Source organism: Anomalospiza imberbis, chromosome 15 (genome assembly GCF_031753505.1).
Source record: "Anomalospiza imberbis isolate Cuckoo-Finch-1a 21T00152 chromosome 15, ASM3175350v1, whole genome shotgun sequence".
Taxonomy (NCBI): Eukaryota; Metazoa; Chordata; class Aves; order Passeriformes; family Viduidae; genus Anomalospiza; species Anomalospiza imberbis.
The window spans coordinates 3,714,084-3,734,535 of record NC_089695.1 but is presented as its reverse complement, the minus strand read 5'-3'; the positions used below and the strand labels follow the sequence as shown (position 1 = coordinate 3,734,535).

The window sequence follows — 20,452 nt, the reverse complement described above, 5'->3', positions numbered from 1 at the left end:
CTCCCATCACAGCTGGGCTTTCCGGGCCAGTCACTGCTCCCTGGGGCCTGAAGGTCCCTCCAGTGTGACCTTGATTGGCACAGGAGTGATGCCAGCTCCTGCCACTGGGCTGGGTCCTGCCCTTTGCCTCTGGGATGCTGCCAGGGATCTGATAAGCTCCATACAGGGCTCGGGCGTTCCCAGGGCTCTGCCCTCCCTGGTGCCAGGGCTGGAAAAGCCGGGAGCTACCCAAAAATGAGCCTTTCTCAACCCTCACCTGTGCATGGCCACAAGCAGTCCGGGCCCCTGGTGAGTGTGGGATGCCAGCAGCCCCCTTTTCCTGCCCCCTGCCTAATGCAGCCCCCTCATTCTAGGTCAGCACCCACGACAAAGCCTGGGACCTGCTCCGTCCCGATGGCCGAGCCCTGCAGGTGATGGATGTGGCACCCCTGGGCCTGTAGGTACCTGATGCCCCACGGCTGAGCAGATCTCCTGGGGGCTGGTACCCCACCATCAGGAGTGGGGCTGGGCAGGGAGCATGGTGCCCAGCCACGGCATGGCCAGGGGTGTTCCTCAGCCCGTCCAGGGGGTGGCTGTGACCCTCCTCGCTTGCTCTTGTCTCCCTCTGCTTCCAGGATGGTGCAGGAGGCAACAGAAGTGGCCGTGCCCGATGCCCAGGCTGCCATCAGTGCCTATGCCAGGGGGCTGGGTGCCATCCCGGCGTTGTTCCAGGGCTGTGCTCAGCAGCCCCTCGCAGACGGGCGCTCAGCTGTGCAGGGGTGAGGGATTTGGCCCAGACCCCACAGGTTGGGAAGGGCTGGGCCCTGGGGTGCTGGGGCTGGCTCCGCTGCAGCCCCACTCCCACACCAGCTTCTCCCCAGGGCCGGCAGCCTCTTCACTCTCACTGTGGAGCAAGAGCTGCAGGGTGGCAGGCGCCAGCGCTCGGCCCTCAGGATCTTGGTGTCCCCAGGGGCCACCGGGCCCTGCCCCAGGCTGTACGTACGGGGCTGAGCTGGGTTCCCCCTCCATCCAGCACTCCGTGTGCCTGCTGTGGGTCAGGGAATTCCATCCCTGGAGGTGAAGCAGGAAGGACACCCCAGTGGGAGCCCGTGGCTGGGAGCCAAGGGGGTGTCACCGCTCCTTGGGGACATGGGCCTGGGGATATGTGACAAGGAACCCATCCTTGGGTTCCTGTGGGTCGGGGTTCAACCTGCCTGGCACTGCAAGAGCCAGCCCTCTCCTGGGGTGTCTCTCCCCACGTGCAGGGAGTGCAGGGAACCTGGAGCTGTCTGCCTGCCCTGGATCGTGGAGCGGCTGCTGGAGGGGAACAGCCTCACCTTCCTGCTGCTGTGCGTGTCGCTGCCAGGTAGCCCCTGGGACTGGGACACACTCTGGGTGTCCCTTCCCTGAGGATTGCCCCCGTCCTGCCCCATGCCTGGCACTCGGTCCCTGGCTGGTGCCCAGGGACACCAGCTCCACTCATCTCAGCACACCGGGACCCCTTGTGCTGGTGGTGCCCCATGGCCCCTGCCCAGGGCTTGCTGTTCTCCAGACACCTCCAGGGAGGAGATCCTGGGAGCTCTGGGACTGGCTGAGAGGGTGAAGGGGCTGGCCAAGACCATCTCTGCCACACTCTGGGACGCTGAGAAGGAGATCGCGGCGCGGCGGAGGGAGATCCGAGGGCTGCGGATGGAGCTGCTGGCTGGATCCGGCCTCCCTGAGCAGAGGAGAGCTGTGGCCCAGCTGCAGAGAGCCCTGCGGGAGCTGCAGGTGGGGAATGCCCCTGGATCCACGGGACTGGCATGGCACTCATTCCCTGGGCTGGGTAAGGTGCAGGCTCTTGACCCATCCTGGTGTCAAGGCCCTTGTCAAGCACTGAGGGCAGGGGCTGAAGCTGCCCCAGGGGTGGGATGCGTCCCTGGAGCCTGAAACACCCCAACAAGGACCTCCAGTTCCCCTTTTCCAGGTGCTGAAGAGTCAAAGGTGGGAGAAAAAGCAGGCAGCGGCCAAGGTGCTGGGGACAACTGAGATGCACCAGCCGAGCGCCGAGGTGGGCAGAGCTCAGGCCAGGGCCCCTCATCCAGGGACAGTCTGGTGCAGGAAAAGCCCTGAATCCCAGCTGTGTCCCTGTAACATCTCCTTCTCTGCCAGGACCAGGTCTCTGCAGGGAATACAGCTCCAGGCCAGCAGCCTGGGACCCAGACACCCCTGACCAGTGGCAGCCTGGAGCCAGCAGAGCCGGAGCGTGGGGCCAGGCACGCATCCAACTGGGTGGAGGATATGTGGGCACAGAGCACGGCTTTACACGGTGGGAAAGGCCTCACTCTCCATCCGAACGTCCTTCTTCAGCCCCCCATGTCACACTCTTCCTCCTCCCCTGTCCCCACACTGCAGGACAGGGTGACAGCAAAGGCCAGGGAGGGGACAGTAGAGCTCTGGCCAGCGCAGGGCAGGGGCTGCTGGAGGAGCCATCCCAGAGTCAAGTGTCACGGCCCGGGTGTGACAGCGTGAGTGGGAGCCTGCAGGTCCCTGCACAGGGCCAGCTCTGCTGCCAGCACTGGCTCCTGGTGCCACCCAAACCCGCTCTGCTCTCCTCCAGGCAGGGAGCCGGTGCCAGCCGTGCCCATCCCCAGAGGTCCAGCGTGCCCTGGCCAGGGCACAGCGGCAGCGGCTGCGGGCTCAGCACTGCCGGCAGCTCCAGCGAGAGCTCGGGGCCAGCACTGTGCCAGCCCAGGAGCACAGCGGGGAGGTGAGCCCAGCACTGCGAGCTCCAGCCTCTCCTCCCCCGGCACTGCTCTCCCTAGCACAGCCCAAGGGAGCAGGGACACCCTGGAGCTGCCCTGACCTTGTCCCTGCTCCCCACAGTGGGACACCGAGCGCTGGCAGAGGGAGGTGACCGCGCTGGGCCTGAGCCTGGAGGCAGCGCTGCGGGAGCGAGAGGCGGCCGAGTGGGAGCTGGAGGCCCTGCTGCATGATCACCACCAGGAGATGCAGGCCTGCAGACAGCACCTGCTGCAGGTGGGCAGGCGGGGCTGGGGACACCTCTTCCGGCTGTGCCAGGGCTGTGCCAGACCGCCGCGGGCATCCCGCAGGGGCTCCGGGACCAGCAGCGCCTGGCAGAGGAGCAGCGGGCGGCCCCGGAGCGCCGGCAGCGGGCGCTGCTGCAGGAAGTGCTGCGGGACGCTGCGGAGCTCGCCGAGCACAACCAGCACCTGCGTAACACCCGACGGGCAGGCACGGCCGATGCCACCACACAGACCCCCTGAGCCACTCCCAGGGCGTGGGGACAGCTGGCCTGGCAGGACTGGGTCCCTGCACTGAGGCACCAGTGATGCCAGGAGACTGGCCAGCCCCAGCCACATGAGTTATGCCAGGCTGCTGCTCCTGAGGGAAACCCCTGCTCTGTGCTGGGAACCTGCCTGTGGGAGGGCTGGCAGCCCCCAGCTGCAGCACTGAATAAAGTGGGTGCTCCTCAGCCGTCAGTGTTGTCAGGCTCAGACACACCCCTGGCCCCCAAACCTGTCCCAAGGGGCACAGCCACCATCCCTCAGGGCGGGCAGACACAGGACAGACACACGGATGCTGTGGAACTGCAGCTTTAATACCCCGGGTGGCCTCTGCCTGCCAGAAACATGGTACAAATTTGGGGGACATTCCCTTTTTGGGGAGCAGGTCCCACATGCCCCAGTCCCTGGCTGCTCTGCAGAAACACTGTACCCAGGAAGGGGAAACAAGACATGAGGACAGCAGGGCTCCAGGCAGGGGGGCTAGGCTGCAAAACCATGAAGGTGGGAGAGGCCCAGGGAAGCAGCACCAGGAATGGCAGGGATCAAGCAGCATCCATGGGAGCTGAAACAGCACCAGTCCCATGCTGGGCTGGCAGGAGGTACAGCACGGCCAATACTGCCAGAGCATTCCCAGGCCACTGTGTGTGGGGAAGCAGCTTGAGGACAAGAATCCTTTAGGTGGGAAAAGACCTCTGAGATCATTGAGTAAAACCTGTAATCCACCATCACCCTGTCAACTAGACCATGGCATTAAGTGCCATGTGCAGTCCTTAAACACCTCCAGGGATGGTGACTGCACCACCTCCCTGGGCAGCCCCTTCCAATGTTTTCTGAGAAGAAATCACTCCTACGGTCCAACCTGACCCTCCCCTGGCACATCTTGAGACTATGAGGCATGCACAAGGGGTTCAGGACACCCCTAAGGCTGGGCATGCCTGATCCCGTGGGAACCCCATGGCACAGAGCCTGGCTGGACTGGAGCAGGGCAGTTTCCCTGTGGAAGCAGGGACAGGGTGCTCTCCCCCTCAGCACTGCTCCCCGGGGGATCCCTGGAGCTGTGCAGGCACCCACCAGGAATGATTCCAGCCCTGAGGAAGGGCTGGGGCTGCCTGCACATGTGGGAGGCAGGCAGTGACTATGTGACTCCGTAGTACAGGTGCACAGCCAGGCCAATGCACGCCACGGCCATGAAGAAGAGGAGGGTGAGCTGCAGGTTGAAGAGGGCAACAGAGAGGAGAGCATTGACCAGGATGGAGCAGGAGATGACGAAGAGCCTGGTGATGTTGCTGCTGTGCTTCATCACCACGGACATGATGAGGCCATTCAGAGCCTGGCTGAGCACGACCAGCAGCACCCACGGGGAGAAGCCCTCCAGGAACCCACCCTCCGTGCCGCTCCACACGGAGCCCATCAGGTTGAGCAGGACCCCAAAAAAGTACAGGAAGATGTTCTGGAGGCTGAGGGGCAGCGCCTGGCTTTTCAGGATGGCTTCGGTGTAGACAGCAGAAAGGCCGGAGATGAGGCAGTACACGGAGAGCAGCAGCAGCCCCACGGGGGTGACGTGCAGGCGCATCCCCGCGGGCTCCCGGGGCCCCCGCAGCCCCCCGCAGCTGTAGGCGACGCCGGCGGCCAGCAGCAGCAGCAGGGCCAGCCAGCGGCGCGCGCCCAGGCGCCGGCGCAGCAGGAGGCTGTAGAGCAGCGCCGTGCTGACGATCTTCAGGTTACTGAGCACCTGGAAGGTGCTGGGGTCCATGAAGAGCTGCATGTGCACCACCAGGTTGTTGTTGGCAGCGTAGAGCAGGGCCGAGAGGGCGAAGGGCGCGGCGTGGCGCCAGGACAGCGCCGCTGCCGGCGGCTCCCGCGCCCCCGCCAGCAGCGACAGCAGGGACAGCGCCAGCTTGGTCAGCTCCACCAGGACCACCACAGACGTGGAACTGAAGGGGATGGCCCCGTCCACCTTGCAGAGAGTCAGGAGGGGGGCGTGGGAGCCGTAGATGGCCACAGACAGCAGCAGCATCAGTGCCCACAGCCCCCTGTGGAGCAGCCTGTTGGCAGAGCCAGCGGCATTCCCAAACATCCCCATTTCCGGGTGAGAGCCAGCACGAGTGAGCTGCTGTCACTGCAGAGAGGCCACACAGACTCTCAGCCTGCAACACGGAAGAGACCAAATACCAAGAATTTAATGAGCCTGATTCAAGCAGGACGTTCCCTGCAACATTTGTGATGCAGCAGGAGAGCAGGGTGCCGTCTCTCGTTAGGAGGAGAACTACAAGCCTTCCTGAGAAGCCACACAAAGCACAATGCCAGGGCACGCCGTGGGCTGGGCGCAGGGCACACAGGTGACCAGGCACAGCAGCCCCTCAGTCCACAGGGGCACAGGCAAAGGTAAGGGGGAAAGGCAGCTGTGCTCACAAGCTGCTGTGGCTTAGTGCAGCGATCACTGCTGCCATGCTGCCCAACAAACACCCATCACCAGCCCCCTGACGTGTGGCAGTGGTGCGGTGCAAAGCCCTTTTCAGGGAAAAGAAGGATGCAGGTTACGTGCCTCCCGGAGCCCTAGGGGTGCTCTGTGCCTGCTACCCAAGGAGCACGGTTCCTGCAGTCCCTGCTGCCTCCGGGCTCCTCCTCGCTAGTCCCGACCTTTTTTCACTGAATTCACATAGTCCCGAATCGTCTTCTCAACGTTGGGCACGGCGTAGTTCTGGGCGGCGTAAATCCCGGTGCAGGTGCCGGCCACGAAGCCCAGGACGGCGGAGAAGCGGAGCTTGGCTAGCAGGTATCCCGCCAGGAAGCCTCTGAGCAAGGGCGATGCCAGCAGCGATCCGTCCTGAGGGGAGAGCACAGTGAGGCACGGCCGGGCGGGGTCGGGGAGGGGGCGGCCCAGGACGTGCCCCGGGGACGAGTTGTGAGCTGTTTTTTCCCTGGGATTTGTTCTTTCCCCCACCAGTCCCTGTCAGAGGGAGCGGCCGGTCCGCCCTGAGCCCGCACGTTACCTGCCCCACGCCGGCCTGCACCTCGTCCTCCACCCTGCGCTGCAGGCTCTCCAGCTGCCCCTTCAGGAAGGCGAGGTCCTTCAGCTTAGGCAGCGAGTCCTGCGGGAGACACGGAGGTGATTCCCGCCCCCCGTCCCGCGGGAGGAAGCGGCGCGGTCTCCCCGCAGCCCCGGCGGCGCCGCAGCCCCGGCCGCCCCGCTCACCTTATCGTCCGCCATCTTGGCGCCGCCGCCGCCCGCCGCTGATTGGCTGGCGGGGAGGCACGTGACCCCTCCGCCGCCGAGCCGCCGCTGATTGGCTGTCGTGGGGGGCAGCGACTCCTCCCGCGCGCCCCTTCCCGCCACGGAGGCGGTGCCCTGCGCTGATTGGCTGGGGCGGAGTCACGTGGCAGCGCCCCGCTCCCTCACGCCGCGCGGCCGGCGCCATGTTGGGGGCGGTGCTGCCGCTTGAGGCGCGGCCCGGCCCCGAGCGGGCCCGGCCACCTCCGGGGCTGCTCCGGCGAGCCTGACTGAGCGCATGGCCGCCCCTCAGCGCGGCCGGGGCTTCCAGGACCCAGCCACCGTGTCGCTCCTGGGGGCAGCGTGGATGGGGGTCCCCAGCTCCGCAGCTTCCCTGGGTTCTTCCTCCGTGAGGAATCTGATCCAGTCCCAGGCTTGGCCGGTGGTTTATGTCTAAAGCTGTGCAATTGAGCCTTTGTACGACTTTGTCCTTCAGGATTAAGGATGGCGGCCAAAATATTCCTATAAATATTTAAATTATTTTTTTTAAGCATTATGCTACAAGATCTTATTCAGAATTCTTTACCACACAGTGTAGGTAGTTTTAGCTGCTAGAGCAGTGCAATATTCTTGAAGCAATATTGACAGTAAATGATATTAAAGGTAGTAAAGTTACTGCTGAACAGACATTGATGCTTTTCACTTGCCTCAGTGCCTGGGGTAAATCTCGCAGCCTGAGGAGTCCCTCTGGTGGGTACCCCCCAGCTCCAGGGAGGAATTTCACATACATTCCCAGAAATAACAATAAGGAAAGAACAAAATTGACTTTGGAGTTCTTTTCCAACCTAAATGATTCTGTGGTTCTGAAAAACGCCAGTCACTTGTTTTAAAATTTTAAAAGTTTAATAGTAATGAAATAGTTATAAAAATACTAATAAAAATTAGATCAATAAGAATTTGGACAATCAGGACAATAAAAAGCAAAGGATTACGGACGTCTGGATGCTTTCCGCTTGAAAGCGTGGCTCGCTAACAAAGGATTAACCCTCAAAAGCAATAGCCAGTTGCATATTCATATATCTCATACGTGATGCAAATACTCCTTTCAAACTAGGAATTTTTCTGTTTATTGTCAGCTTCTCCCCTCATCTTAGAAATCAATCCTTTTGGCTCCGGGATGTCTGGAAGAAGTCTGCATGGTCCGATAAAGAGGCAGTAAATCTTGTCTTGAGATTTTTGGGTGTCTTGTTGCTGTTATCTATATGAGAAGAATTTCTTGGTTATCTTAAGCATTCCTTGTGCTGGTCACACGAAGGTATCTTACATCACATAGCTTCAATTTTGATATTATGCTATAGCCTAAAGCGATATTTAACACACCACTTAAAAAGGATTAATACAGTACTACAAAATAACCTTCCAACATAACGCATACAGTATTTGTTATAAATGAATCAGTCAATTAATAATTAAAGGAATTTACGAAAGTAAAATTGGAAAAGCCGCAAGCAAATCAGCGCTGAGCCAGGCGGTCGGTGCTGGGTGAACTGGCTCTGGACTAGCGCAGCACGGTACCCTGGCAGTTCACAGGGTCTTTTTATACTGTTTCCAGGCTTAGCGGGATTCTGGGGGGTGCTCCTGTTTCCTTGTGTCCTTTTTCACATACTCATGCATTTTCTTTTCTTGTGGTGCTTCTAACAGAGGTTTTCCCGGAATACTCTGATTGCTGAAATCCTGTTAGAGGTAATCCCCTCGAATATCTTGTTCTGGTGATGGATATTCATCTTATCGTTCAAGGCATATCTTCTAGACAGAATAATCCTTCAGAATAACCATCTTTTGAGACAGGAATTCATCCTGTGTATATTGCTCTTTCCCATCACTTGGCTCCATTAAAAGGATACTGTATTTTTTAGTCCTGAGCACAAATTTATTCTAAATCATATATTACATAATCACTTTAATATTTGCAAAGAGCCAATCATTTATTATGCGTTTTTCACAGTGATCATCCAATCCAACCATCAGCGCAGCCCTGCCAAGCCAAAAAATCATTAACAAGCTACCAGCTCCCACGAGCCACACCCAGACGGTTTGGAACCCTTCAGGGTCGGTGTCTCCGGCACTGCCCGGGCAGCCTGTCACAGTGCTTGCCTGTGGGAACCCAGGACGTCCCTCTGGCTGTCTCCAGACCCTGGCAGGGGGCTCGGAGACCTTGGCATGAAGTCAAAAACACCTGTGGCTTCGATTTTAGCCCGTGGAAAAAAACTGCCAACTTTGTATGAGGAATTACAAGCCACAAGGGTTTGAGTAGTGTGGTAGTGGAATTAACACAGGGTGAAAAAATAGAATTTTGAGGTTTTTAGAATGGGGTTCAGGGTACAAGATGGAGGGATTTGGGTGTGTCCTGACCTTCTCCTTCTTCTTGCCCTCCATGTCTTGGTGTGATGGTGACACTTTTCTGTTGGTTTAAGGTACAGACACACTGTCCAACATAGATGACAGATATTGGCATGTTATTGTAAACATGGCACACATAGTTTTTGGTATAAAATGTGAACACTGCCCTGAGGACAGACAGAATGCCATGGCCGACCTGCTGGACAGAGCTCAGCAGGGCAGAGAGAGAATGTGATCGATAAGAGAAAATAAACAACCTTGAGAAGCCAACCCTATACATTCAGAATCCTTTGGCTACACAAGCTGGGAAACGAAGACTTTTTTATTCTTGGGGTCACCTCAATGCGCAGACCCCGAGACTTGTCCACCCTTTCAGTGAAGAACCTCTCCTGAATATCCAGTTCCTGGCATAACCTGGGGCTGTTGCACCTCTTGTGTGAGCGCAGAGCCCCACAGAGCTGTGCTGGGGCCACGCTCCCGCTGACGCAGCCCCTGAAGTTGCCAGTGAAACTCCGACTGCAGCACTTCCAGCTGGGAAAACAGGCACTGCAGAACTGCAGGCACAGCTGAGGAGCTGTGGGGAATGTTGGTTGCAGGGGCTTGGCACAATTTAATTAAAACCTGTGGTGCTGGGGGTTATGTGTGTGCTACTCTCGTGGGTGCTACGGAGCACAGAGGCAGGTCTGTGAAACCTTCTGGGCTGTCGGGCTGCTGCTCTCCAAGTTAATTTAGATACATTCCCAGTGTATATTACACTGCTCCCACTGAGCACTGGGAAGAGGAAAGGAGAGGGACTCGGGAGGCAGTGGCAGGTGCAGCCCAAAGAAGAAGCATTAATATTGTTATTAATATTAATAGCCAGTTTAAGTCCAACCATTGCTGAAGGCTGAGATGCTGTTTTCTTGCTTTGCAGGATTCCAGACTTCATCCAGAGGCAGGTGTGGATTCAATGAACCTGACATTTTCCTCAGCCACTCTTCAAGCAGGATTTTTACTTCATGAAAGGTTAAAATAACATAACATAACATAACATAACATAACATAACATAACATAACATAAAACATAACATAACATAATGCTGTGTGAGTGAGTGCAAGGGCCTTTCTTGAACCACAATCACAACACTTGAAAAGTGCCACTTAGTGCAAGGCTGACTTGGAAAATTTGGGAGTTGGTGAAAAACATGTGAGGGCAGCAGAGCCCTGTGATCAGTCACTGCTGTCACCTGCACAGAGGTGAGCCCATTGCCAGCCTCACCAGCTGCAGGACAACATGGCAGAGAGGAGGTTTACATTGGCTGCTGGGAAGCAATTCCTCCCTGGGAGGGTGGGCAGGCCCTGGCACAGGGTGCCCAGAGCAGCTGTGGCTGCCCCTGGATCCCTGGCAGTGCCCAAGGCCAGGCTGGACTGGGCTTGGAGCAGCCTGGGATGGTGGAAGGTGTCCCTGCCTGTGGCAGGGGGTGGGAATGAGATGAGCTTTGAGGTCCCTTCCAACCCAACCCATTGTGGGATTCCTTGAAGATCAGTGTTTCCAGGTCATGGTAGAAGCTGAGCACCTGCCCTCAGCGGGTCTGTGAGGGAACTCAGCTCTCAGCCCCCTGAGGTTACACACTAAGGCTCTGTGCTGTGTGGGGCAGCACAGATGGGTCACTGCTGGTGGTTCCTGAGATTTCTGGTGGGAAAACAGCTGGGATGTGAGGGAGGGCTGAGAGAAGCCCTGTCCTTGCTGCATCTAAGCTGAGCCGGACCCCAGCCCTGGCTGGAGGGAGGATGCAGCCATTCTGTGCCTTGCTCAGCAGGATCCTGCCTGGGAGCCTCCCTCCCTGCTGCACCTGGGACCTGCTGGATTGTGGTGGCCCCTGGACCCGCTTAGCTCCCCTCGCTGAGGTGTGGTGGCAGTGCTGCTCCCATGGACCAGGATGGGTCTGCCTCTGAGCCGAGAGTCCTGAGTCTGAGTCAGACCTGCTGTGGGATGCTGTGATTAGCACTAAAACTGAGCTATTTGTGCTGTTGGAGAGCTCAAGGGGAAACTGGTTATCCTGTGTTTGCCAGCTTAGCAGCAAGCTGCCACTTCTGAGGTTTGATTTTCCTGCCTCTGATCCAGCCCTGCCTCCAGCTCCCGCTGCCAGCAAAGGCTTTCACCTTGGCCCTGGCTGTGCCCTTGAGCAGTGGCAGGAGCTGAGCCTTTGGCTGGCAGCACGGCTGCTGCTGGAACAAGGTTGTGCTGTCAGATTTCCTCTGGGCTTTTGCCCGGCTTTCAACCTGTCCCCTTCTAATATGGCCTGAGCTTATCAGCATCCCCAGCCCAGCCTGGCTGCAGTGATGGGTGAGATAAGAAACTTCTGCATGAGGAGGGAGCAGGGCATCAAGGAGGACACGGAGCTGTGCCCCACAAGGATGGTTTGAAGGTGTGAGCCCTCGGGGGCTGCAGTGGCCTTGCTGCTCTCACAGCTGCTGCTGCCTGTTCCAGTGTTGCTGAGCTCAGCCCTGATGCATTTCTCTTGCGTCTCAGCAGGTGCTCGCAGCTTTTGCTCTGTGTCCTTGGGAATGCTGCTCAGGTGACCAGGACCCACATCCTGCCCACACGCCAGGGCCAGATCTCCACTCAACTCCCTGCCCTCAGGGTGCCTCCTACCAGGTCCCTCACCTGCTGTCTCCCCTCTCCAGTCAGTCCAGCACCAGACACTTGGCACATCCCAGAGGCCTCAGCAAAGATTCCTGATACCTCTGCAAACCAGCTGCCTCTTTGCAGTGGCCTTTGCTGTCCCAACCCTCCCTTCACAGCTCTTTCATCTGTTGTTTTTGCCATTTTTGCACAGATGCAGTGCCCAGAGATTAGGCTGCAGATTAAGGTTTTACTGAATCCTGAAATGGGTTCCAATTCCCAGTCCAAGCAGAACCAACATGCAGCCAAATCTCTCCTGAAAGCTCACTGGGCTGGAGCTGGGGACAGATCTCCCACCTTCTCCCATGTGCATGAAAGGTGGAATCCTACATATATAGCCCAGGTGAGGCACCTGGAATTCTGTGCCCAGTTCTGGGTCCCTCTTGACAAGAATGACATTGAGGGGCTGGAATGTGTCCAGGGAAGGGAATGGAGGTGGGGAAACGTCTGGAGTACAAGATGAGGAGCAGCTGAGGGAGCTGAGGTGGGGCTCAGCCTGGAGAAAAGGAGGTTCAGGTGGCACCATCTCCCTCTCTACAACTCCTTTAACAGCCAGGTGGGGCTCTGCTCCCAGAGAACAAGGCACAGTGCCAGAGGAAAAGGCCTCAAACTGCACCAGGGGAGGTTCAGTTTGGACATCAGGAAGAATTTCTTCACTGGAAGCGTTGTCAAGCATTGGAATGGGCTGTGCAGGACAGTCACTGTCCCCTGGAAAGACTACAAAACACACGGATGTGGCACCTGGGGACACAGGTTAGTGGTGGCCTTGGCAGTGCTGGGTTAATGGCTGGACTCAGTGACCTTAGAGGGCTTTTCCAGCCTTAGTGATTCCAAGGTTCCGTGGTTCTAAACGGAGCTGGGCAGCCCAGGGCAGGAGCAAGGCTGTTGTCTCAGCTCCAGCCTGTGCCTGCCCAGCATCTCCCCATCCTGGGAGAGCCTGCTCTGCCACCAACACTTTTGGTCAGGCTGGAGGCTCCCCTGGAAGTCCTGCACAGGCTCCCTGTGCCTGCAGAACTGCCCCGTGAGTCCAGCCACGTGGGCTGGGTGTGTTTGTCCCAGCACGCACAGGCACACTTGTGGCTGGCATTTCCAAAGCCCCATCACACACCACAGCATATCACAGAATCATGGAATATCCTGGGCTGGAAAGGAACCACAAGGGTCATCCAGGCCAACTCTTGGCTCTGCAAAGACACCCCACAATCCCACCCTGTCCCTGAGAGCATTGTCCAAGTGCTCCTGGAGCTCTGGCAGCTTTAGAGCAGTGACCATCCCCTGTTCAGTGCCCAAGCACCCCCTGAGGGAAAAACCTTTTCCTATCCCACATGGGTCGGACTGCACATTGTGCCCAAAATTTAGGATAATGCAACTTGTCCAGGAGAAGAAAGTGCTTTATATGACACAAAACAGATAAAAAACCAATACACCCACATAAGAACATCAGAGCTGTACATAACAAAGAAAATGGGAAGCATGTCACAGGGCTGTGGGCTGAGTCAGCTGCTCCAGTAACCGTGGTGCACAGGAGGTTTGGGTGGGAGCTGGGGGTTGCAGCCGTGGGTAGCACGTGTTCCAAGAAGGGGGCTGGGGAAGGGTGACCCAAGCCCCAAGGGGCGGTGAGGGGCGGTGTGTCAGAAGCCATCGGTGCGCAGGGGCTGCGGCAGGTCTGACACACTGATCTGCAGGTTGAGCTCTGCCGAGTCCAGGGCTGTGGATGGGGTGTGCGGGTGGCTCCGCTCGAGCACGGCGATCTCCTCGAGGTGCTCCTGCCGCAAGTGCCACAGGATCTCTCTGGACAAAAAGTGGGTCTCTGCTTCTTCTGGCTCTGGAACAGAAGAAAGACAAACCTTCCTTCATTGTCCTGAGGCAGAGCTCTGGGCAGGGAGCAAAGTCTCTGTGAGATGCCCCAAAACTTGCACTATTTCCTGCATAGTCAAAATACAGCTTTCACTTCCCACTTTCAGCATGGCAGAGGGGAAAAGTTCAAACACAAAGTGCGGGGAGGAGTGTAAATTTACAGGCACTATGTGCTGGATTCCCAGTAATGCTTGTGATGGGAACTGCCTCGTTGGATGGAAATGCTTCTCCCCATCAGGGACAGTGCTGAGTTTCCTCTGAAGAAACCGACATTCATTAAAGCAAGATGCTGATTTCATCTGGTGGAGGTGAGGAGATGGGAGATGAAAAGATGGTGGGAATGAGAGAAAGCCTCGCTCCCTCCCATCCCCTGCCAGCAGAAATGGCACGGAGCCAGCACACACTCATCCCACGGCTGGCGAGGGCGTGACAGCCCCAGCAACTTCTTCCAGGAACATCAACAGGGAGGGGAGCAGCTGCTTGCCCTGGATGCCTGCTGTTACACTTAATGCTTGCAGTAGGCAGCTTGTCCCCTTGGGGACTTCAGCTGGGACAACAAGTGCTGCCACCACCTTCCCTGCTCCTCAGACCCACAGCAAGAAGTCCTTAGAATTATGGAATCATGGAATACTCTGAGTTGGAAGAGATCCACAGGGATCATCCAGTCCAGCTCCTGGCCCTGCACAGACACCGTGTCCCAGAGCTTTGTTCAAACACTCCTGGAGCTCTGGCAGCCCTGGGGCTGGGGCCATTCCCTGGGGAGCCTGGTCAGTGCCTGATCACCCTCTGGGGGTGATATCCACACTAAATCCCCCTGGCACAGCTCCAGCTGTTCCCTCGGGTCCTGTCCCTGGTCCCAGGGAGAAGAGATCAGAGCTGCCCCTCAGGAGGAGCTGCAGCCCCTGGGGAGGTCTGACCTCAGTCTCTGCTCCAGCTGGACAGGCCAAGTGCCCCCAGCAGCTCCTCATGTGGCCCCTCTGGGCCCTTCACCACCCCCATGTCCCTCTTTTGGACACTCCCTAACAGCTTTTGATCTTTCTCATCTTGTGATGCCCAAACCTGCCCTAGGGCTCGAGGTGAGGCCACCCCAGCCCAGAGCAGAGTGGGACAATGCCCTCCCTCACCCAGCCAGTGATGCCATGCTCAGTGACATTCCCATTTCATGTGAGAATGCAGCCCCTCCCTTCCTCCCATGGCCCCCTGACTGGGGACATCAGCCGAGCCCTGCACAGACACTGATCAGGTCACTCAGGGCTAGCAGAGCACAGCCACTGTCCTGGGCACCCCAGCCCTTTCCCCTCACTCACCCTCGTAGGCAATGAGCCGGTAGGCATCTGCACACTCCTTGGAGCCTTTCAGGATCTCCTCCATGGTCCTGTAGAAAAGCTTGGCCTGCTCCAGGCGCTCCTCCCGGCTGAAGGCAGCACAGTCCTCCTGGGACATGGCGAAGAGGGTCTGCAGCGGGGTGGCATATTCCACAGCACAGTGCCAGAGCTGCAGGGGTGGAAGGACAAGACATGGGGACAGGAGGGCTGGGCAAAGGGCTGCTGGGAGACCCTGGCACTGGGCACAGCACTCAGGACCTCTCAGCTCCTTGGCCTGCCTGGCACTGGGAACACTGGGACAAGGATACTGGGTCTGGCCCCAGTGTCCCCCTGCCTCAAGCAAAGCAGAAAAAGGGCAGCTGGCCTGACAGGTCCAGGTGTCCCCTCTGCCAGGTGGGCTCAGGGAGCTGCCTGTGCCCATGGCTTTGTCAGTGCTCCCAAGAGCAGCCTGGAGGGTGATCTGCCCCATGGAATTTGGTCCCCTAGGGAGACATCCCTTCCCTGTGATCACACCTTCTTGGTGGCTTTCTGCTATACAAAGGAAAGTGGAGGGACAGCACCAATCTTTGCTCTCTGTGACCAGTGACAGGACCCAAGGGAATGGCTGGAGCTGTGTCAGGGCAGGGTTAGGTTGGATATCAGGAAAAGGTTCTTTCCCCAGAGGGTACAGGGGGCACTGAACAGGGAATGGTCCCAGCCCCAAGGCTGCCAGAGCTCCAGGAGCTCTTGGACAATGCTCTCAGGCACAGGGTGGGATTGCTGGGGCGTCTGTGCAGAGCCAGGGATTGGACTTGATAATCTTTGTGGGTCCCTTCCAATCCAGCATATTTTGTGATTCCATTATCCTAAGTCTGAGCATCCTAACAGAGAGCTGGAGGGCAGAGCACAAACACTGGAAAGGTGGAGGCACAGCTGGAAGGAGGCTGAGCAAAGAAACAAGGAGAAATCTGATAAAGCCATAAACATGCCAAGGAGGAGCAGTGTTACCAGTAAGTCTTACACTGGGTAAACTGGAAAGTTTAATGGAGTGAATTAGAAGGAAGAGGGATGTGATCCCAGGTAAATGCAGAGAAGCAGGAAGTTCCCAGCCTCGGCAGGCAGTTACTGCCATGCCCTGGGGCAGGTGCCTTCGATGGGCCCTGCTCACTGTGAGGGACTGGGCAGGAAGCTGAGGGGCAAATATTACTGGAAGGCCAAGTCCAGGCTCAGAGCTGCTGGAGCTCCCAGGGAGCAGAGTGACTCAGCAGGAGGCTGGCAGAAGGAACACAGCATCAGTGCATGCAGCACAGCAGGAAAAATCTGCGGCCGACCGTGCTTCCCCCGGAGCAGGGCAGGAGAGGCTGGGCTCCCTGCAGCTGGGCTTTAAAAACTGCAGCTCTGAGCTCAGCCACTGCCAAAGGGCAAACCAGGGGACCCAGGTGAGGAGCAGAGCTCTGCCCATGTCTCCATGCACAGCACCAGGGTGTTCCCTGCTCCAAGGGGAAGGGACAGGGGCCAGTCTGCCCAGAGATGTGGGAGGAGATGAATGCAATGTGAGATGGAGAGATGTAGGGCTCACCAGCCTAGAAAAGGGGTGACTGGGGGCAAGGAGGGAGTCAAATAATGACTCACACAGACATCTTCAAGCACCTCTTCACAACACAAGGAAACATTCATCCTATGGGAAGTGATGGTCTGTAGCCCACATCTGCTTTTTTTTTTCTGCTCAGTTTTCTACTGCTTTCTGGACTTCAGTCAGCTCCAGGAGGGGTCAAGCAAGCCCCACCATCCTTGCAGCTGAGCCTGGGAGGAGGCAGCCAGCAGGAAGGGGTACAGGAATGGGACCTCTCCATCTCACAGAAGCCTGGTGAAAGCTGGGAGTATCTAACAGGAGAGGTGACAGTCTCCTGTCCTTATAGCCACTTCTGGGGCCAGCAAGGCTTTTGGGATGATGCTCCCAATGCTGCTCTCAGCATACCTGGTTTTCTTCATCTGTGATTGCGTAGAGGCTGTGTTTGTAGACCCTCTTTTTGATGCCACCTCGGGCCAGGATGGTTTCAGTGAGGTCTGTCACATACTGGATATTGCTGTCAGCTTTCTCTAGGTCATCATAGACATCACAGCTCAGAGGCACCAAGATGTGGAGCTTCCAGGTCTTCCTGCACGCCAGCAGGTTGGGATTGGCTCTGCTGAATTCCTCCATGGACTTTTTCAACCCTGGTGGAAGACAGCATCAGGCAGAGGTGCCTGGTGTGAGTACAGCTGCATTCTGCCTTGCTCCCCATTTCCCTGCTAACAGTGTAAAAGTGGGAGGATTGTTATTAGGAGCTATTTCTAGCTGTAGGCATGGGAATGCAGGGAAACAGCTACGTACGTGGCAGGACTATTTTTAGGTACCCAACATAATAGGACCAGGCAAGCCCATGAGCGACGTTCTGCTTGGACCTCTCGGACATCTCAGACATCTCCACTGCTGAGGGCTTCTGTGGAGGGAAGGACAGACAGACCAGGTGGTGACAGCTGCCACCTGGGCCCTTCTGCAACAGTCAGTTCTCCACAGGGATTGGAGAACTTCAAAGAGATCTGGAGAGTGAACAACTCCACCAGCCCCTTCCCCCACCATGCAGGGCAGAGCCCCTGAGAGCCCCCACAGCCCCTACAGAGGAGGGAACTGGGGCTGGAGTGAGCCAGGCATTTCCCTGGCTGCACCTTCCACTGGGATCCCAGTGCAACTTGTGCATCTGCCCAGTGCTGAGCACCACCCCAGTGCCTGATGGTGGGATTCCCAGGGGCCTCTGCCAGCTCTCTGTGTGCATTAGGTGGAGATGGGTGTCCTGTCCCACAGGCACCTGTTGGAAGCACCTTATGTAGCCTGTGTGACCCTTCCAGCACCGCTGGGGCACAGCAGAGCCCTCCCACTGCTGCAGAGGCACCTGGGGCTTGGCTCTGCCCCCACACCACACTGAGAATCGAGAGCACACAGGCTCTGCTTTCCCCTCAAGCACCAGCTTGACTGACAGATTTAAAATACCCCTGTTTTTCGTGTCAGGGGGCCATGCCTGAAATGGTTGTGCTCGTTAGGAGGCAGCCTGACACTCCTGCCAACACTCCTGGCAGCACAGGGCCAGGGAGATCAGCTCTGCAGGGTTGAGCTGAGACTGCTCCTCCCGCCAGGCTGACTCTGGGTGGGCTGGACATGCAGAGGCCATGTAGAGCTGGCTACGTGCCCCCACGGCTGCTCAGGGCTGAAGGGTTCCCCGGGCAGCCAGCCAGGCTGGAGGTGTGGGAGCCTTACCTGGAGCCCCAGGGCAAGGATGAGGAGCTGGCACAGACTGGCCAGGATGAGGTGGAGGCCAAGTTGCTGCCCATCACTGAGGAGAGCCACGTAGGCTGAGCCACAGACGAGCAGCATGGGCCCGTGCCAGCGTGGGGGGAAGCAGGTGCTCAGGGCCCTCCAGAAGCTGCCGTGGTGCCTGGGTGGGAGAGGGAGACACGAGTCAGGCTTGTGGCCACCCACCCACCCTCAGCAGCCATGGCCAGGGCTGCTCCCATCTCCTGGGTGCCACCAACCTTCCAGAGCACTACAGAGTTGTGTGGGACCCTGCCCAGCACACCCCAGTGCCCCCAGCCAGCAGAGGGCTTGGGGGCCTCGCAGCATCCAGGGGACTCAGAGGGAGCAGATGGAATGTCACCCTGGACTGAAGGCTACCCCGGACCGAGTCCCACGGGGTGACCCTCAGCTGGCTGGTCAATGGGTGCCTGGATAGCGTAATTAAAATCCCCACCAGGAAGATGGAAGGACTCTTGAGCTGCTGGAATCCAAGCGGGTTTATTGAGGATTGATCGAAGGAGTAGGGAGGCAGAAATAGGAGCAGGGAGACAACCACACTCAGGGGAGGCAAGCTCCGAGAGCCGGGGAGGGGAAGGAGGGGCCAGAGTATATAACTGGGGAGGGAAGGAGTAACCAGGGTACAAATGATCCAGTGGGAAGAGGGTGTAAGGGAGGAACAGGGATGGGGTAACGTAAACTGGGCCAAAGAGGGAAAAGGGAAGGAGTGGTTTACAGAGGGAACCATTAGGAGCAACGAGAACGGGGAACTTTCCAGAACTTGGGGAGATGACAACCACAAACTGACAGGTGATGGGCATGTGCTCATTTGCACTGGGGGCAGAGGACTCTGGGGAAATGCCTTATGCTAAACGAGTGTAGTTTCCCATGGCATTCCCACACTGTCCTCCCCTTGGGCACATCCCACACTGGACAGCAAAGGGAGACAACAGCCCCCTGCCCTCCAGCACTGGGTGGTGGGGAAAGGCTGGGGGCCGAGATCTGTTCCCCAGGTAAAGAGCACACAGAGAGGAGACATCCATGGACATCTGGGGGAGCTGGGCAGGTGGGAGAGGGAGCAAGAGATGAGAGGGACAGCAGGGTGACAGAGGGCAGCATGTGCTGCTGGGAACAGCACAGCATTGCCACAGAGGGCACGAGTGGGCACAGAGGGCAGGAGCAAACCCCACCACATCCCGAGGGTGCAACGCCCTTGTATCCAGGGCGCTCCCGGGAGCGCCGCAGGCAGCCAGCCAGCCCCGCTGGCTCACCTGGAGTCGAGGTGGAAGACCTCCTCGGCCAGGTAGCAGGCGCCCTTGAGCAGCTCCCCGACCTGCAGGGTGGCGAAGTGGAAGGCGAGGCTGCGGGCGGTGGGCACGAGGGGCTGTCCGGCGAGGAGCAGGGCCCCGGCACAGGCCCCCAGCAGCACGTACACGGCGCGCCGCGCCCGCCCGCCGCGGGCCCGCGGGATCAGCGGGGCACAGCGCTGCCGCGGCCGCCACGGCTCCCGGGACATCTGCGGCGGACAGGGCGCTCAGCAGCAGCTTGTCCCCGGCGCCCACAGCAGCACCCGGTCCTCAGCACCCACGGCAGCACTGTGGGAGAGGATAAGAGCAGATCAGGGAATGCGTGCGCCCAGCGCTCACTGAGCATCCCAAAGCGCACAACCCTCTGGGGAGGCTCCCCGGCGCTTCCCGCCTTAGGGCTGTTCCCTGTGCCCAAATGGGCTCGGCAAGACACAGCCTGTCCGGTCACCCCGCTCCCAAAGGGATGCCAGCCCGCCCAGCTCCGCAGCCACGGGGCTGTCACTGCTCTGGCCGCACTCACCGGCGCAGTTTCCAGCCGCCAGCCCCGCGTTTCCTGCGCTGCGGCTCCCGAGCTCTGCGCTCCCGCCTGGGCAGCTGGGGCTCCTTCCAGAGGCTTCTGCAGACACGCACCCGGAGCCTCCGCGACTTACGGGCTTCTGGAGCTCGGGTGGAGCTGCACAGAAAAGCGCGCAGCAAAGTGAAAATGAAAGAAGCTCTGGCAGCAGTGGGCAGCCTGTAGAGTGCCAGAGCTCTCCCACACAGGGCATCCATGAGATCTCTCAGCCCACAGGAAATCCAGGCACTGGTGGCTGTACCAGATTTCGATATCCATGAGCTTCCACATACTGGAAAGCCCCAAGTCTGCCAGTCTGAGGGGAACTGGAATGAGGAAGGAAACCAGAATTTCTTGAGATCTCATCTGTCAAGGGCAGCAGATTTCAAAGATTGCACTGATCCAGCTCAGCAGGTTGCCAGGGGCAAAACAGACTCAAGTTCCATCTAGCAGAAGGTGACTCACAGCGCCCTGGATGGTCCCATCCCACACATTTCCAGGAGATGCCAGGTTGGGAAGCAGTGCCCATGAGTGCTGGCAACACAGCAGGGGCTTCCTGCA

General features: G+C 58.3%; 4 protein-coding genes across 4 annotated transcripts; 1 reads left to right on the top strand and 3 right to left on the bottom strand.

The window, feature by feature from the left end:
- The first annotated feature begins 615 nt into the window (after positions 1-615).
- LOC137483343 (uncharacterized) lies at positions 616-3,383 on the top strand. Its single transcript, XM_068206333.1, has 8 exons — positions 616-758; positions 861-974; positions 1,245-1,345; positions 1,532-1,804; positions 2,131-2,486; positions 2,579-2,728; positions 2,845-2,997; positions 3,072-3,383. The coding sequence occupies exons 1-8, from the start codon at positions 616-618 to the stop codon at positions 3,243-3,245; spliced, it is 1,464 nt and encodes a 487-aa protein (XP_068062434.1). The 3' UTR covers positions 3,246-3,383.
- Positions 3,384-3,559: 176 nt separating this feature from the next.
- Positions 3,560-5,349, bottom strand: SLC35A4 (solute carrier family 35 member A4). The gene has a single exon (XM_068205573.1). The coding sequence runs from the start codon at positions 5,347-5,349 to the stop codon at positions 4,402-4,404; it is 948 nt and encodes a 315-aa protein (XP_068061674.1). The 3' UTR covers positions 3,560-4,401.
- Positions 5,350-5,426: 77 nt separating this feature from the next.
- LOC137482924 (SLC35A4 upstream open reading frame protein) lies at positions 5,427-6,525 on the bottom strand. The gene is made up of 3 exons (XM_068205584.1): positions 6,463-6,525; positions 6,260-6,358; positions 5,427-6,093 (listed from the first exon to the last, which is right to left on the bottom strand). The coding sequence occupies exons 1-3, from the start codon at positions 6,475-6,477 to the stop codon at positions 5,896-5,898; spliced, it is 312 nt and encodes a 103-aa protein (XP_068061685.1). The 5' UTR covers positions 6,478-6,525; the 3' UTR covers positions 5,427-5,895.
- A 6,410-nt stretch (positions 6,526-12,935) lies between these two features.
- Positions 12,936-19,558, bottom strand: STING1 (stimulator of interferon response cGAMP interactor 1). The gene is made up of 6 exons (XM_068205559.1): positions 19,303-19,558; positions 17,999-18,176; positions 17,078-17,186; positions 16,682-16,920; positions 14,707-14,893; positions 12,936-13,367 (listed from the first exon to the last, which is right to left on the bottom strand). The coding sequence occupies exons 1-6, from the start codon at positions 19,545-19,547 to the stop codon at positions 13,174-13,176; spliced, it is 1,152 nt and encodes a 383-aa protein (XP_068061660.1). The 5' UTR covers positions 19,548-19,558; the 3' UTR covers positions 12,936-13,173.
- Between the last annotated feature and the right edge of the window lie 894 nt (positions 19,559-20,452).